The following is a 17,676-nucleotide window of genomic DNA, read 5'->3' on the forward strand; positions in this document are numbered from 1 at the left end:
CATTAAAAAAAAGCCATCAAAACTCACAAAGCTTTGGTCCAGATTAAAAAAGAAAAAACCCTAATCCTTTGTTTAACATCAATAACAACTTAATAACAATGTTGCATATACAGAACTCCAAGCTGCCTTCATACACAAACTGCCATAGCGACAGTAAGTCAGCGAGTCTTTCATACACCAGTCCCTTTGATCCAAACATGTAAGAAGCTCATGCCCAAACACACTCACTGCATCTTCATGCTTCAATTCACAAAGTACAGAACAGCAGTTTTAGTGTCAGACTTGTTAAGCAAGAGCAGGAAGACAATCCAGAAACAGTCACACAGTTTGTTATTTCATTCCAACAATTGGCATTTTTAATCATTGATTTTTTTACCATTAAAAGCAATCTCTGAGTGCTAATACAGCTCTTTTGATGGTTCACCAAATTCACACTAAGCCATGAAAAACAAACCCCCAAGAGATTGGAAAAGATTTGGCAATTTCAGTTTCCAAGGTAGACAAACTAGTATTGTTAATTTTGCCGTCTCCTCTCAGACATTTGCATACAAATTACCTTTCTTGAACTCCCCTCTCTCGTTTCAGATTCTTTCCTCCCATACCTCTCAAGACAACTTTCAAAACTACAGTCCTCAGTAAGCTTCCCAATCCTTTTCTTTCTACCGATTCTCTGAAAAAGAAAACCCCACACGCACAGCATTTCTTATCCCATTCCTGGCATCTAGCAGACTCGCTGTCTGGTGGACATAGCAAACCATTCTATTTAATTGTGATATGCTCTGAGGGTTGCACAGCAAGCATCTAAGAAGGCTCTGTGTGTCTGTGGAGAGCACTTGTGCATTAGATTTGAAACAACACGCTGAGTTCAGCAAAAAGATTGCTGGACCTTGCAACTGCATAAAAAAAGCAGTCAGGGTGAGAAAGAGAAAGCCATTCATGTTTGATGAGAAAGGTAGAAGTATTTAGGTTTAAAACTATTCTTTTCTGATGGAAAACAATCAAAGGCTAAGGAAAAAGAGGCATTTTGTTGTCTAACTGTATTCCAAATTATGCCTTTATTGATGGAGCACAGAATTCTGGCAGGGCGGGTGGTTGATACAGAGGAAAAGTGGATGAACCCAGGGGATACAAAGAAATCATCTGCTAGAGAAGGAAAAACAACAGACAAAATGGACTGCAAATCTTAAAGAAAAAGAGGCAGCAGCAGAGGCCTGCATGTCAAGAAAATGAAGGGGACTGAACAATAGCAGGATATCTCTGGGTATCAAAGGACTAAAAGTCCAATGGCATTATACATGCAAAAGCAGTGCATATTACTTAAGTTGTTTATATTGGTAGGTGTGAAGGGTCAGCTACTTATGTGCACTTAATGTCACTTGACATTAAAAGGACAAAACAGGATCCTACTTTAAAATTGACACTTTGTTTTTACTGACTTCTAATGAGATATAATCTGAAGGGCTTAAAGAGGGACTAGCAGCCAAAAGAATTATTTATTAATCTAAGGATAACTAGCTAAACATGCAATTAGGAGTGGAGAGAAAGGGTTAAAACAGTCAGTTTTGTGCTAAAACAAACAAACCAACAAAATCTTTCTTCAATTCAGGCTTAAAGGTTCTCACTTCTTCCATTACAGAATACAGATGATTCACAGCTGTTTGGCATCTGTTGCACTTCTACCTAGCAAATGCATTCTCTTTGTCATTAGATATCTCCAAACACATGAACTGGAGTACTCACATCCAGTTCACTGGAGTATGAACATCCTGTATGTTACTGAACGTTCCTTACACATTTCTGATGGTGGAAATCAAGAACTAGAGACCTACAGGCACGGTAATATGAAAGCAGTATCTGTTTACCTACAGGCACGGTAATATGAAAGCAGTATCTGCTTACCTACGCCTAAGAAAATACATGTTCACTTAGTACAGCTATTTAATTTGTGAAAGAATCTAAAACCATCACCCTTCAATTCAAAGTAAGATTTTTATTACGTACATTGTTAGCAAATAAAAAAAACTTCTTGCAGTTACAAAGGCAGAAAAGTGTCGGTTCTTCTGATTTATGATCAGAGAAGTCTGATGTTTACTGGATGATTCGGAAAACGTAGTTGTTACTTAGCTGCAGTATTTTGCAAATGCAGGATGAGCCAAACTTTTGGTTATTTTGTTTTGAAATGCAGGAGCTTTTGACCATATGAAACCAATTTTATGTATGCCACTGATTCAAAATAGAAAAGAAATGTTTATGTATTACTTTTGGCATTAAATTATTATAAAGTATCACATGGATGAAATATCTCAGTTGAAACAGCTGTGCAAAGTACTCAAATTGGCTTGCTTTCTTCCTCTTCGATAAACCTCTCGCCTGCTTGGAAATTCCTATTTTTTCCAGACCTCAGTTTGGTAGGCTTATTTGGCAATCTGTCATCTTTCACTGGTACATACTCTCTCATTTTCTAGCAGCTGCGGACATACAAATTTCCATAAAAATCTACACATATCCACTTAAAAAATCAGATTCAGAAGCTTCCAATCTGCTAAAGCAGGAAAGAATAACAGCAAAGCACAAGTAGCAGTTCTTGAGATAAATTAGAAAAATAAGATATAAAATTACTATTTACCTCTTTTCTCTTCTAAAAGTAAAAAAAAAAAAAAAACATCAAGTTTTCATGATAATACAAGCACATCTACCAGGAGTGTATTTGAAATTAATACGTGCTAGCCCTGTAACACTGCGCAAAAACATTCAGAACAAATGTTTTTCCTAAATGCAGTATTTTAAAATGAGTGAACAGCAACAAATGTAAAGTTCTGGTCAAAAGATACACAAACTTAAAAACAGTTGATGTCTATGTAAAAAAACTACAACATGGCACATGATTTGCATACACAGGCTATATCTGGACACATATATAATCCACAGCTCTCATTATTTGTAAATTCCTGACAATTAGAAGCCTGAAACAACAGTAAATATTTAACACCATATAATGCCAGTAGAAATACGCATTTGCCCAACATAGCATGTTAAGACAATTCGGCAGCCTATTCATGATTATGGCTAAAGGCTACAACATCCTTGCTTTTAGCAGAAGTGGAAGAATTTTTTCATGTATTGTTAGAATGATTCCCCCATCCTCCCTCCCCCCACAAAGCTCTGCACTAAGATTAATGAAGTAGTTCATGCCTTTCAGAGCTACAGGAAGCTGAAATAATGACTAAATATTCTTCGGTTATGTTTTCAGACCTGTCTGTACAACTCTCCTGAAACTCAGATTCTGATAAAATTACATTGCTCTATCTCTCAAGGAACTACCTACCTGTGGCACAGTCTTGTTAATATTCTGATTTTCTCAGACGATAATTATTACAGTTTATTGGAGGACCAGTGGCATAATTCCTTGGTAAATTCAGACAGGCATAATGAAAATACATTTTAGAAGACAATTACGGAAACTGTTCCTGAATAAGGGTCTGGTTTTGCAAAAGGTAGATAAGCTACTTTACCAGTTGCTCACACAGAATTACGCATAGTCAGTGAAGCAGATGTTGAGTTTTCACATACACGACATCTTTTTGCTTTAAAAAGAGGTTGAGTTTTCACATACACAACATCTTTTTTCTTTAAAAAGAGGTTTGAGAAGTTATAAAAGCCAAAACCTGTTATTTTTATCATCATTATAAACAGACAGTAAAAATATTACTAAGAAACATTTTTGGTTTGCTGGTATCGGTGACAAGTAACATTTCTACAATCACCAAAGTTACGACGTAAAAATTAACCAAATATATCAAACAAATACCAAATGAAAATTCAAACAAATTTCAGAATATGTGAAGCACTAGCAGAAATATGTAATGGTTTTAGAAAGCAGCTTATTTCTTGGTAAAATTTAATATTTGTGTTTATAGGGCTCTCTGGTAAAAGGTCAAAACTGAGAAAAGATTGCACTTCAGGCTATTCATCAAAATTCCTACAAACAACAATAAAAAGTCCCAGTGTCACAAAGATGGAACATCAGTCTGCCTTCCCACAAAATGAGATAACTATTTTGCTTATAATTTTACTTGTAACTTTGGAAAGCTTCTGACTTGACCTGCAAATATAGAGTCATTATTAAAAACATAAACAATGCCCCCTCAACTAAACAATGTTAGCCCCCCCTAAAAAACCCAGAACAACCCCACACCCCAAAACCCAAATTCTCTTTCTCTTCCTACAAACTTTAAACCTAATCATGCAAATCAATAACCAGCAATCCTAGCACCGTAACAGTCCTTTTGTTGACGTTCTCACCATTGTATACAAATACATTTATTTTCAGAATCTTTATTTTAAGACTTCTGGGCTGGCACAAATGAAGCTAAGTAACTATTAAGCATTTGCCTTCATTGAGGATTTTTAATACTTGTAAATGCACCATCTATATTGCAAAATATATGTACCAACACTGTCACTTAATTTACCAATTCTAACAGATTCGGAGATGTTGGGGAAAAAAATATGGCATTTAGTTTACTATTCAGAGATTCCAAATCACAATTATATAATTCAAAGAAAGCTGACCCCATCTAAATGGGGACACTCATCTATGTGTGTTAAGTGCAAGTAAAAAAATTTCTATCGATTAAAAAAAATTCAGTAGCCTGGATTAAAAAAAAAAACTTGGTCCCTACTCTCCAATGGTTTGCTTCCTGGTCTCAGCAGAAAAACAAAAGCCAATCCGCTCCAACTTCCCCTTGTTAATATCCCCCTCCATATTACTATTGCCCATCAATATAATATTCTATATGGCACATCTTAGAAGTTAATCTAGAGAAAGTAGATGATATTATAATCTCATAATTCATGCTATATTAAAAGTAACAGCTACCATTTTCAACACATTTGTAGCTAAATACTGCCTTAATTTTCATATTCACCAAACATTTACCCTTCACAGAAATAGGTATTACGTTACACAATTTGGCCTAATATTTGGCTACCTATACATTATCAATATGAAACAATGGACAGTTTCCAGTTAATTTGCGGGTAAATACTTCAGCATGACACATTCTAAATATGCGGTCTGGCGCAGATATCTTTATATTTATACAGCAGAGTTACAGGAAACTGTCATTACTAATACATAATTTTCCTGCCTTTACAGGGCTAAGAGTGTTATTCCCCTAGCTACTGCTCATCAGCAAGGTTCTCTTCACTGGCATGCGACCCAGCTGCAGCCATGTGGCTGTACAGCACTTCCATTCACACAGCAGATGCATTGGCCTCTCTCATACTAAAAATTTATGTATGTTAGCATTGCTTATGTCTTATTCCTAACAAATTAGCACAAGCCCTGCCACAGCAACAGCAGTCTGCCATTAAGACTCAAGCTGTGTTATCGTTTTCACTAAAGAGAAAGTTGAATTGTGTTCTATGTCTAGCTGCTTGCACCTGGTATCCTACTATAAAAGGAGACTTTGGACTTCACCTATCCTTAATACAGAACTTGAAACTAAAGTATTAGAGAAAACATGCTTGCTACTGAGGCATGTAATTTCTTCCTTCCTCTTTATTCTAAAATTATTCACATTACCTACTTGATGAAAAAAAGCGTAAGCAACCTAAGATTTGAGTCACACACAGAACAGGGTAGATTCTTATCACAGGGACCCTTTTCTCACCAAACAGTGAAACACATGTCATCCTCAGTAAGATAGAAAATAATTTATTGTTTCTGAGTAACAAAACATGTATTTACTACAGATACTGTTTCAGCTATTTAAGAAATATTTTTATGCTTTGCTTTTGTCATTTTATCAATACTCTATCTGTGTTCAGTAGCATCCTCTATTGTACAAAACAGCAAGATGACAGACCCAATCATTAGCACTTGACATTAACATGCTCATATTCCATGGCCATGGATTTACTATAAAAGCCATGAAAGAGTGAATTTAAAATATGTGAGAACATCAGAAAATTTTTTCCATTTACAATTCGAGAAACCATCTTTCTGATCCAAAATAGCAACTACAAAGTTTCTTCTCCTTCCACTAAGCTATACTTTTGTTCATTCTCCTCTTCCCATGGTCTACCTGTTAAACTTGAAGATCAAAATTATTTATTTGCAGTAGAAAATTTTATTAATTTTCCATCACCAATACATAGTTATTTATACAGCTCTACCAACAAAGAGGAAAATGGGAATTAATTGGACATGGCATCAGCATCATCATTACTTCAACAACCCCACCCTGTTTGAGACAAAATGAGCCATAGTTAAAATTCTTTAACTACTGGGAAATGCCTATTTATACAAGCATGCCAAGCAGTGCTGTGAACAGAAGAGATGCCCCAGGTCACCTGCAAACCATGAGAATTTTAAAGAAAACTGCTCTGAAGCCAAAAGGATAACAATTAATCACTTCTAATTTGGAGGAAATAGCTACCATTTAAGTTCTTGAATAAAAATACATTAAAATTTTGGGGAGATGGTGCTTTAAATATGGTTCAAGCTAAAATAATTAACATGTGAAACACCACACTGGCATTTACTGAAGTAAATGAAAGGGTCAGTTGTTATACACTTTCTAAAAGGAGGCAGCAAAAATCTAGCAAAGAAACACAAAATCCATAAGAAGTTTTTAACCCACAATTTTGTATCAATAAACACGGATCTTAGAAAACAGAACACTGAGCCTTCTAGTACCATTATTCTTTCAGCCGAAAGACAGAACCAAGGCCTCACAAAAGTGACTTTGTATAATTTAACTGGGCTATAGCCCACAAAAACTGCTATCACTGACGCCCAGCGTGCTGACAGGAAATAGTTGCTGCCTTGAGCCTTGATCTACCCACGTGAAACGGAGCTTGCTGGCTGACCACAGACCGGCCTCTGTTCTCTTTGTAATTGTCAACATCTGCTCTGCAGATCTATGAATAATTTTATGACACACACACAAAAAAATCTCTCCTACTGACTCCAAAGGTTGTTGGTTTTGTTTTTTTCTTTTTAAACATGTGTAATCTGACACTGATATTAAGAGAGAGCCTGTTTTGCTCATAGGTTAAGATTTACATTCTTCTGAAAGATTCCATTAAAATGGAATTCAGGGTAAGTAGGAAAAGCTAACATTGCTGACTGTTACCTTCTAAAATCAGGTGGCCGAATAAATGTTGGCAGTTGAGATAATACATCATTTTCAAATATTGTAGGTAAATGGAGCAACAGTCCACGGGTGTGGGCTCCTTAGTAGCTACGTCCATGAGAGGTAGCTGTGATTCCTCTGATTGCTTGATTCATGCCAAGTACAACAAACCTCAACTCAAACATCTTACTCCTGAAGAAGTGAGGATGCAGATATACCGATGGACACATTCAACATGACTTGAGTTTCAGTTAAAAGAAGAAACACATCTGAGGATAGAACAGCAGCACTACCACTTGAAAACTCAACTTTCCTGCTCTTTCAAGCAAGCCATCAGGGGTTCTAAGACTGTCAAGCATTTGAGTCTAACAGTTTCTTACTTATTTTCCTTTTACAATCACAGACTTATTTATATTATTCATTTATTTTTATAGAAGTGTGAATATGAAAAATATGGCTAAAAGTCAGGGGACATGGCCACACTACAATTTTAGATTGTCACCATGCCTGGCTAAAAAGGAAGAGAAGTAAAGAAAAACAGAGATGCATAGATGCATTGCCATTGGCCTGTCCGCAGTACTCATTAGCGATATTACTCGTCATGATCAGTAAAAACAGAAGAATGGAAACAGAAATAATTAAAGAACAAATCTCAAGGGGAGTGAGTGCTTGCTAGTATAATTCTAAGACAATTCTCCAGGACTGGAGCATAACATGACAAGGCTTTCTTGACTGACTCCTGAGCATAGTATAGGTAGACTGCTGGCTGCATATAGGACAAAACTAGAAAAAAAGAAACCCTTTCTCCTTTAGGTTAAATACCCAGGAAATACACAGAAGGAAAAGAACAACGATAAGCATAAAGTTAAACACGGTCCTTTCAGTGTCTTGCTGAAGCATACACTATATTCAGGTCCACTGCAATGACTTCTTTATCTCTCTTTCTTGCTTCTATTATAATAAAGCTGAGAATTTCCCTGCAATTTCCCAGATGTAAATGCTCTGACAGTAAGACTGCTTCTTGCTAGCTTGGGTTCAGTACTACCCTTCTGGCCTAGCAGTGCTCTAAATGAGGTGGTATCAAAGTGTATGAGCATGTTTAGTTCAGCCCTGCTCAGCAGAGGTCTGTATACTTGTAGAGTCTGGTTTCTCTCAGAAACATTAAAACCTGTTTAAACGCAATTGCCAACCTGATGACCAATTTACCTCCTTTCCCCGAGACTTTGACTCAATAGATATAGCATTTCATGGATGCAGTACTGTTTTCTCCTGAAGATGATTATTAATCTGCTACTTTCTTGCACTCATGGGTGGTTACATTTAAATTTCTTTATTAGAAACTACTAAGCAATTTGCTCCTTGCAAAATGAATGGGCAATTAAGTACGTGGTGAACTTGTGGCTCTTTTGTGAAGCATCAGGAAAACACAAAATTCTTTGGGGGAAGAGACGAAACTGAGAATGAAGTGGGAATGTGAAAGCTGCTGAATGATGTCACAGCCATAAAATCAATTCCAAAGGTTTGCAGTGGAAAACAGCAAAAAGCTTCAGGACACACAAAAGAAAACATATAGTATGAGACCTGGCCATATAGTCCCAAAGTTCCCCAAAACTACACGAACAGATGGGATTCAGACAAATAAAAGTCTGGCATGTATGTTCAAAATAAATTTCAATTAAGGTGTATAAAAAAAGTCAGTATCACTATTATGTGATATTAAGCACGAACTTGGACCCTATTTTACTAGCTTTTAACAAAGAACATGGACACGACTTTCACTCTAGAGAATTCACAACTCTGCTGCAAAAGTGCTTAAAAAGGACAGGGAATGACAGATGGAGAAGAGAATAAAGAACGTGAACATTAGATGAGGCAAAAATCAAAACAGGCAAATCAAGTAAATCTAGTGCAGACGGCTGTTTGTGTTAAGTGGCTATGGAAGGAGCGTTTGTATAACATGCTGCAGTCTGATTTAAAAAAACCAAATACATCCCCCAAATAAACAACAAACAAAAAAACAAAAAAAAAAAGGATATGCATCTTAAGAGTCACTGCTTAGGATTTGAAATCCCATCAATCAGTATTATTTTGTCTTGTTATATACTTATACAGTAAGAGAGGACCTAGATACAGAGAGTACAAGGAAGATAAAAAAACATTAGGAATACATTACATCAATTCAAAGCTATAGCATCAGTCCAACAGGCTACATGAGGCATAAATATTTTCATGTAAGAAATGGCTATGATACAGAGACTTGTTGTACATATTTTAGTGTAATCACAGCAGTGCAGCTCTCTAGTAGAGATGTGGCTGTATCTGCATAAAAGTTGTAGGTAATTAAGATGTAACTACAAGGTATGCTGATACAAATCACTTTTATACAAGTGAACCCACATAAGGGCTTTTAGTAGTATATTCTGGCATCAAATCCCTAATCAGATAGATAAAACAATAAACTTTCTACAAGCTTACAAGCTAAACAAGCTAAATTATAAACAGCACACTTATTTTCTCTTTAGTGGCAGAATAAATCCTGCAAAGTAATAAAGATTAAAATGGTATTTTAAGTAAAATTTGAACCATTCTTTAAACAGCAAGAGCTTGTCTTAATTTGTCTTTACCACTTTATAAAATAATCATAATCCTGAGATTAATACGTTCGTTACTATATTTATTTCATTCTGACATTATTAGGGCACAGGTATGCAAAGAATTATCCAAAATAAATACTGATCTCCTGGCATGCTAAGAAATTATATGCCTGAAAATAATAATTCCTTTTATTGTACAAACTTTCTGAACACCTATCTTTTATGTTGAGAGGCATGCTTAATACCTACTCCAATAAATTCAACACCATAAATGAATGGGAAGTCTTAGAAAATACTTCAAATTTGTCTAATAAAAAAAGTCTGGTAACATTTGCTTTTTCTCTTTCAGCAGCTCTGAAAAAAATCACTGTAATTTGCAGCAACTACTAAGCCATCATACTTTGTTTACCAGCAGCATCAGAATTTTCAATTTCACTAAGGTATTATGTTTGTAAAATGAAGGGTATAAAACTGCTGGGTTTTCATTTCTCCTCTGCTGCTTTTTCCTGTGCTGTGGGAGCAGTCATTGCAAGTGATGCAAAAGGTTAAATCCACCCACATCATAGAAACCAACTCATCCAGAGAGGTGGCAAAGGACCAACAGTTACACTGGAAGCCAGATGCAAGACCATTTCCTTCCTTGTTATACACCCCATGCATTGCAACTGCTCAGATTTCCGTTTGGGCCAGGGCTTGACTATCCCTTTGCTAACCACAAAGCACATGCCTACTCCACCTCCTTTACATGTGATCATTCTAGTTCTCAAAATGTGAGCTGCATACACAAGCACTACTTCTAGAGGAACTAGCTGTGCTGATCATCTTTAAGATCATGTAATTGCAACAAATGAATAGACAAATATCTATTCTTTATGAAAAAGGACACACTATTCACAGCTACAGTTGATCCAAGCTAACGCTCTGAAAAGCTCACTATTATTTTTTTATTTGCATAATGTCAGCTCAAGAACTTCTAATTACAGTCCATTTGGCCAAGGCTGTACAAACAGAATAAAAATCCCATGTCCCAGTTTGTCACACTTGCACCAAGAAAAAAAAAAATTTAAATTGAATTAATCATTAAATCTGGATCCTTGCACTCAAAAGCTGTTAGACTGGACCAGAATCTGGTTTTTTACAACACAAAAAGAAAAAGAAGCCTCAAACATAACAGTATAACATATATTGTTAATACTTACGAGAGGATATGGTGGATGTAAATATTTTAAAATTCAGTTTCCTTAATAGTCAAAAGATCAGAAAAGCAAGAACTACTGTAGAGACAAATGTCAAACATGGCAGGGTGAGGTCAGTATAAAAAAATATTAAGAAACAAAATCTTAACTGTGATAGATAAAACTGGCCTTCAGACCTACTATCTATTATGGGAAATAATGCTTTCATACTCACACACTCAGCCACTCCAATTACTATGGAAATTGCTGAGCTCTCCTGAAAATCTGTCCCAGTACTTTTATCACTAAAAGCCAAGACCAAAAAAGGAAGTTGTTATCCAATAATAAATACAATGCACTTAACTTGTGCTCATAGACAATTTTTAAAACAGTGAAGAACTGTTCAGTGTCCAGTTGCGAGAGACAAAGAAATGTTTTTTCCTATATATACGGCTATAATAGGGAGCTGAATTGCAGTGAAAATATGTTTGAAATCAATAATTTTTATTACACTAAAAGCCACAGTAAAAATATTTCCATTTTTTGTGGAATCAGCACTTTGATTTTCAAATTCAAAGAAAGAAAATTACAGGAAGTTAAGGGTGTATCTGCTCTGTGCTCTCACATATGGAAGACCAACTGAAAAATAAACATCACTAAATTAGTTGGAAACTTGTATTTGAAATAGGCTTTTTGTTTTGAAAGAAAAAAAAAAAGTTAGGGCTACTTCAATATCTCACCTATCATTTTAAAATAAAAACTGGTTTTTGTCCCTCATCTGTTAGACAAAAGTAACGTTTCCTTAAGCTACAAAAGGCAATGAGATAGAAGCCCAAAGTGAAGCTTAAAGACTGTTTATTTATAAGCTAACATATCAACACGATAAATATGGAAGATCAAACATAAGCGGAGCATTCAGAAGCTAGAAGTTATTAGTTGGTTTCATCCATGTCCCTAACTGCTGTCCTACATTAATAACCAGATCCTGAATTTATTTTAAGTTCTTGCCCTATTTTTCAAAGTAATTTTCAAAGTAATTTTCAGGAGTATTGAGGAGACAGAAATGTTAATAATAGTTTGGAAAACAAATTATGCATTTCTGAAAATTTAATCCTTGATGGTTTTCCTTTACACTTGGCATTACCTGTCCATCTCTCACATCAAATGTTCTAAGAAAGATGGTTCTTAGGATGCAAACATGTTGTAATCCATATTGGTATGACTGATTACTAAAACTACAAGAAAAGATCATCAGCTGGAACAAATCATAGTTCAAATCAGAGATAAACTGTTTTCTATCTGCTTAATTTCAATGTCCATCAAAATCGTATCACGCTTTTTCTGCCATACAGGTATCCATCATGCTGTAAGACTGTATTCATCAAGAACTTTTTGGAATAAAGCCAAATTTATTGTACTCCCAAGTTGTTTTTATACTATATTATAATGTTTCAGTTCTATTTAAATATTACCACTTATTATGAACCACATTCAAGCCTTGTTTAAGCATTAAATTATCAAACAAAATACGAAAAGGAAAAATCCAAGTTATTTAACACTCTTTCCCCTATGGTATACCTTTAAACTCATGCAAAATTGCTAACACACAAAGCAAAATCTGCATACATTTCTGAAAGACTGCAAACCTGTTTCTAAGTTCAAAAATATTTGACCCTGAGATGCCTTTACATAAAGCCTCACTAGGAAGTTCTAATTGTGCCTTAAGTTCACAGATGTGGGTAAGCCATTTCTCATTAAACTTTCTAGAATTCCATGAACCCCTTTGACATGCATTTTCAAATGTAAATATAAACACTGACTAGCTTGTGAAACTCTGTTTCATTCTCCTCCAGAGGAGAACAAGGACCAACCACAAAAGGAAGCAGCCAGTTGGTTTTGTCTTATATGGTATATGCTTAATCCCATACAAACTAGTAGAATCTACTGTAATTAACCAGTTTGTGACTTCGGTTCTTTCACTCAGTAGAAAAACATCAGGACTTTGCTATTAATGACACATTTTTAGATAACATTGGGTGAAAGAAGAGGAAACAGTGACAAAAAGTCCCAAGAAAGTGTTGAGTATCTTTTTATTGAAAGACAACAAATGCAAGTGATTCCTGTTTTATTAATTCTTAAGAAAGTCTTACCCTCTGTCCAGTTTTTGCCTTTACTAACATAACCAGACAACAGGCATTGCATATATCCACTTTCAGATTGCCACCTCAATTACTATTTCAGTTCTGACACACTGACAACCAACCCTAGCACTTACAAAAGGTGGAATTTTCTGGTCTGCAAGCAGACGTACAGATGCCAGAGATATTCAATCTGTGGCCCACCTAGAAAATTCATCCTACCTGCAATCTACTCCCCCCAGCTTTTTACCAGTAAGAAGTTGCCAATTGAGATACATGATGACAATGCAATATTGAGTGTATCGAATTTATGGAAAAGGTCTGGCCATGTTATCAGGTCCTTCTTGCCTTCAGAACAAACTACATGCTCGACTCAACCAAAATGCTGGATCTATTTCCAAACTGAGTATCTGTAGTAAATGCTTATTTGTAGCATGAACTTTTATCAAACATTAATTACAGGAAGACTTAGTAAGTAGAGAAGCACAGCTTTTAAACCTATCAGCTAAATTTAACAGGCACCTCTAACAGCACAGAGAAATCTATGTTATGAAACTCTAACATGTTAATTCTTGTTCTTCTATCAGGTGGTCCAGAGAGATTATTGGTAAGAACTACAAATCACCTGTGAGAACTTTCAGATTTATCCAACACAAAGAGCTCTGAGATAATCTGCAAAGTACAGCATGTATCAGGAAGCAAGACAAACACATTACAGTGGACAACAAACATACAGAATCATCATGTTTTGTTCAGACCGTTATTTTTCTAAATTAGGACAGGCCAGTCTTATCAACCATAGAGCCTACTCCTTTTTGCAAGAGTCTCCTCACATGTCACTCTAAGCTTGCCGACTGCTTTCTAAGCGAACCACCATATGAAAGCAGAGAAGTCTCTTGTCTTTGGGGAGGAAAAAATGGTAGGTCAGATGGAATTATGCTTCAGGCTGACTATAACACTTCACAGGCTGTGGGACTAAACTAACCTAAAGTAGTGATTTAACAGATATGGATATGAACTCAGCTGTTTTACTTACAGTCAGCAACAATCCTTAAAAACTACTTGTATAAATATTTGTGTAATTAATCCAACCTTAAAACCATTTAGACCTTTTTACTTATACAGCACAGTAAAATTTCCAGTGTACAAGAAGGGCTGCATGATCAAAATTCAATCACATTTCAAGCACAATTCAGACTTGGGTATTCTGTAGGATTAGTTTTAATCTACATTTTTTCCACTTCAACATCAAAACAGTCAGTTCTCTTAATTTGTTTGCTCATTTTCTTCCTATACCTGCCACTGTGATCTGCACTTACTGAACAGTTAAAATTACCTTTTTTTTTTTTTTTAACTCTTGGCCAGAAAGATACATATACATGTATACATACATGAAATACATATACATGTATTTTAAGGCTTGTATTAGTACACCTATAAAAGTGAGTTTTAATCACTCATCATTTATACAGAAGATAACATTAAACAAGCAAATGTTAATCTTTTAAAAAGTAGTTTTCTCATTATTATGCTCTCTTTGTACTCTCTTACTCCTACCACACTGTCTAGGGTATATATTCTGAAATTTCATGCATACCATAAAGTATCTTTGGAATGTTACAGTATAATTGTTTAGAGAAACATTTAATGGATGAGTAAGCATCAAGAGGCCATAGCTAAGGGAAAAGAAAATTTAAAATGCTAGAAGCATTTTGTATTGAATGATCTTCTCAGCATGAGGACAGGGGACGGACATTTGATCCAAAAATCTGGTATTGACTCAAGTGATATAAAACCAGCAGCCAGCATCTAGGCATATGAAGCCATCCAACCACCCAATAAAATATCTGCTACCACCCACCTCTTTCAAACTGGACTTCAGTTGCTGTCTAGTAAAGCAATCAAATGCTACAGGATATTATTTGATCAATAACATGAATATTATGATCAGGGATTACAAGATCTTGGCAATTGGCTATTTTTTTTTTTTTAATTGGTTGCTTGGTTTCCCAATTTACAGCACAAATAATTTGCATGTGCATGATACAGAAATGCAACAGAAGTAACTGGAAAAAAAAAGCTGGGCACTGAGTACAGAGACAGCTAAAAAAAGCTGAACATTCTTTCACTACAGGAAACTGCTGGAGACAATATGCTGTAAATTAAAGCCAATTTTCCTGAATTCCCTGAAGGAGTGCTCCTCCCAGAGATTCTACAAACCCATTAGCAAAGGCCCATCATTATAGTTTTCTCGGGGCTTATTTACTGAAGACAGTTTTAAAAAGCACACCCAAAATAAAATGTACAGTGTACCAGGGGGAGAGGAGTGGGACAAATCAGGCCTAACCTTACATAATTGATTCATAACCTGATTATTAGAGCACAGCTGAGATGGTTTTTACTCCCAATTCCTCCTCCTCCCCATACTTAAGTCAAGGAAAAGCAAAATAATTACCTCCCTACCTGAATTTCTGATCAGAAGAATGGATACTGAGGCAAGAGAGGTGGCATATGCTGACATGCACCGCTCTGGAAATCAAGTAGTTCTTTCAGCACTACAGTTAGAAAAGCCAAGCTTCCTACAGACTTGTGTCACAGCTGAAGCTTGTCTTATGACTGGGCACCTTAAATATCTGTCCAAGTGGATTCTGTGGTGCTTAACAACATATGAATTGCAGCTGGTCCAGTACAATCTCTCCTAGCTTCATACTTCCACAGAATTTTCAGAAATCTAGTGTCTTTGAGGAACTTCTATTTCTGCATTAAATTTGGTGGAGAACAGGTAACAAGTTAAAAAATGAATTAGGAACACATAAATAGTGTGATTCTATAAATCCCATCTTGTTAATAAACTCACGGACAAGTAGCACAAGTTCTGCTATGCAGCCTTCTAGTTCCAAACCCAATATATTTCCCAGAATTCCTCATCTATTTGTAAAACGTGTGAATCTAAATCATATGTAAAAATAATGGATTGTACATGCTGATTGATTAAAACTTTAAGAGATATTTGTAGGCACATAAGACTGCAAGGGTCACTGTATTTGCATCCTACTATCAGAAACACTATATTAAATAATCTCTTCCAGAAGATACACCCCCATCTTAAAATGAGTTTTCTTTTTGCATACCTCCCCCTTAAATAATCTCAAAATTAGGACATTCCTTTTAATTTCCAGCTTAATTCATTAAAGACCCCATCCAGTGGCCACTTAGATGAAACACTTCAGATTGTGTAGGACAAGTTTTTACATCAAGATTTTCTTTCTCTTCTCTTCAACAACAGAGTGATCCAGATGTTGCTGTCAGATAAATTCACTGGTTTAAATCTATAATTTTTTTCTAATGCCATATGCAAAGGCAAATCCAAATATTCCATCGGTAACTTCTTCTGTAACTACTTTCGTTTGGTGAATTATAGGGAACCATAATACCACTGCTGATTTTAGAACAAGGTCTATAGATTACTTCTTGTGTTACAATGACCATACCAGAGTCTGTAACTATGTCTTTGGGGGGTTAGGGTAATGGGGAACACAACACAGTTCACAATGAAGTCTAACAAACAAGGGTATGTTGATCTTTTCAGCCACTTAAATCCAGGAAAATCAAAAGAAAATGTCTTCCTATCATAGCATCACAAAACCCAACCCCAAGTACTTGCATCTTAATGCCTGCTGAGATGTCTTCCGCTAACCATCCAGTAGATTTCTTACAATACTCAGTACACACATTCCTCCACAAGCTGGACTGATTTCTTCCACAGTTTAACTTGTTTTTGCCAAAGTCTCTTTTAGTTCAGCATTGGCTGCCTGCCTAACATAACAACCTTTCCTCATGCCAAAACTGTCATCTTCAGTTGCACAAGACGCATCTTACTAACAAACATGTATAATGAGCCCAATGTTTAATGCTTCAAGAACTGCTATTTTAAAATGATCTCTAGCAAAAACTTAAACAGATACAGAAGTGGTCAGTACCTAACTTTGGGGGGCAGGGGGGTAGGGATGGAAATCATTCTCAAGAAAGATTTTTTCTCCTTTTGTATTTAAATACACCTTTTAAAAAGAAAACCCTTAACCATTTATTAGAACATGAAAGCATATGGATTTAACCACAGACAGCAGTGAGAAATGTAAGGCTCACTCGGAACCTGCAGTTGAAAGCTTCATTCTCACTCAGTGTGATGTCATCATTACATAATGATTACATGCACCATAAACGTCTCTTACTGAAAAAATTAGCCTTTAAATATAAGAATCTGATAACTTAGTAAATTATGAAGTATTGCTAATGACTGAAAAAAATCCATCTAAATAAATCTCTTGCTCTATTTTTCTGCCATGATTTCAGTCACAGCTGAAACAATAATACCTGTGTAAGAAGCTGTTCTTCAGTTAGATTATTGATCCAACGAGTATACCTTTCAGTAGACTCCAGTGGCTCTCTTCTGACTTGGCAACCAATAATCTAAAGCAAAATGAGATAAATCACATAGTGTAAACTGCTGTACGCGCACACGGCAACAAAACAAGGTCATAAAATAAGCATTCAAAACATGGGAACTCCAAGAATTAAGATTATGTATACAGCCTTTCTTAGCCGCCTTCTGTGTTCATAATATCAT

General features: G+C 35.7%; 1 protein-coding gene across 6 annotated transcripts in view; it reads right to left on the reverse strand.

Moving 5' to 3' along the window:
* B3GNTL1 (UDP-GlcNAc:betaGal beta-1,3-N-acetylglucosaminyltransferase like 1) overlaps positions 1–17,676 on the reverse strand; it is a 132,799-nt gene that overhangs the window by 75,820 nt on the left and 39,303 nt on the right. For 5 of the 6 annotated variants that reach the window (XM_052809095.1, XM_052809093.1, XM_052809096.1 and 2 more), the window contains one exon: positions 17,424–17,519. In XM_052809095.1, coding sequence (XP_052665055.1) covers positions 17,424–17,519 — 96 coding nt within the window. Of the gene's footprint in view, positions 1–15,512; positions 15,602–17,423; positions 17,520–17,676 lie in introns of those variants that run through there. The other variant, XM_052809099.1, reaches the window with a different exon arrangement.

Source organism: Harpia harpyja, chromosome 14 (assembly GCF_026419915.1).
Source record: "Harpia harpyja isolate bHarHar1 chromosome 14, bHarHar1 primary haplotype, whole genome shotgun sequence".
Lineage (NCBI taxonomy): Eukaryota > Metazoa > Chordata > Aves > Accipitriformes > Accipitridae > Harpia > Harpia harpyja.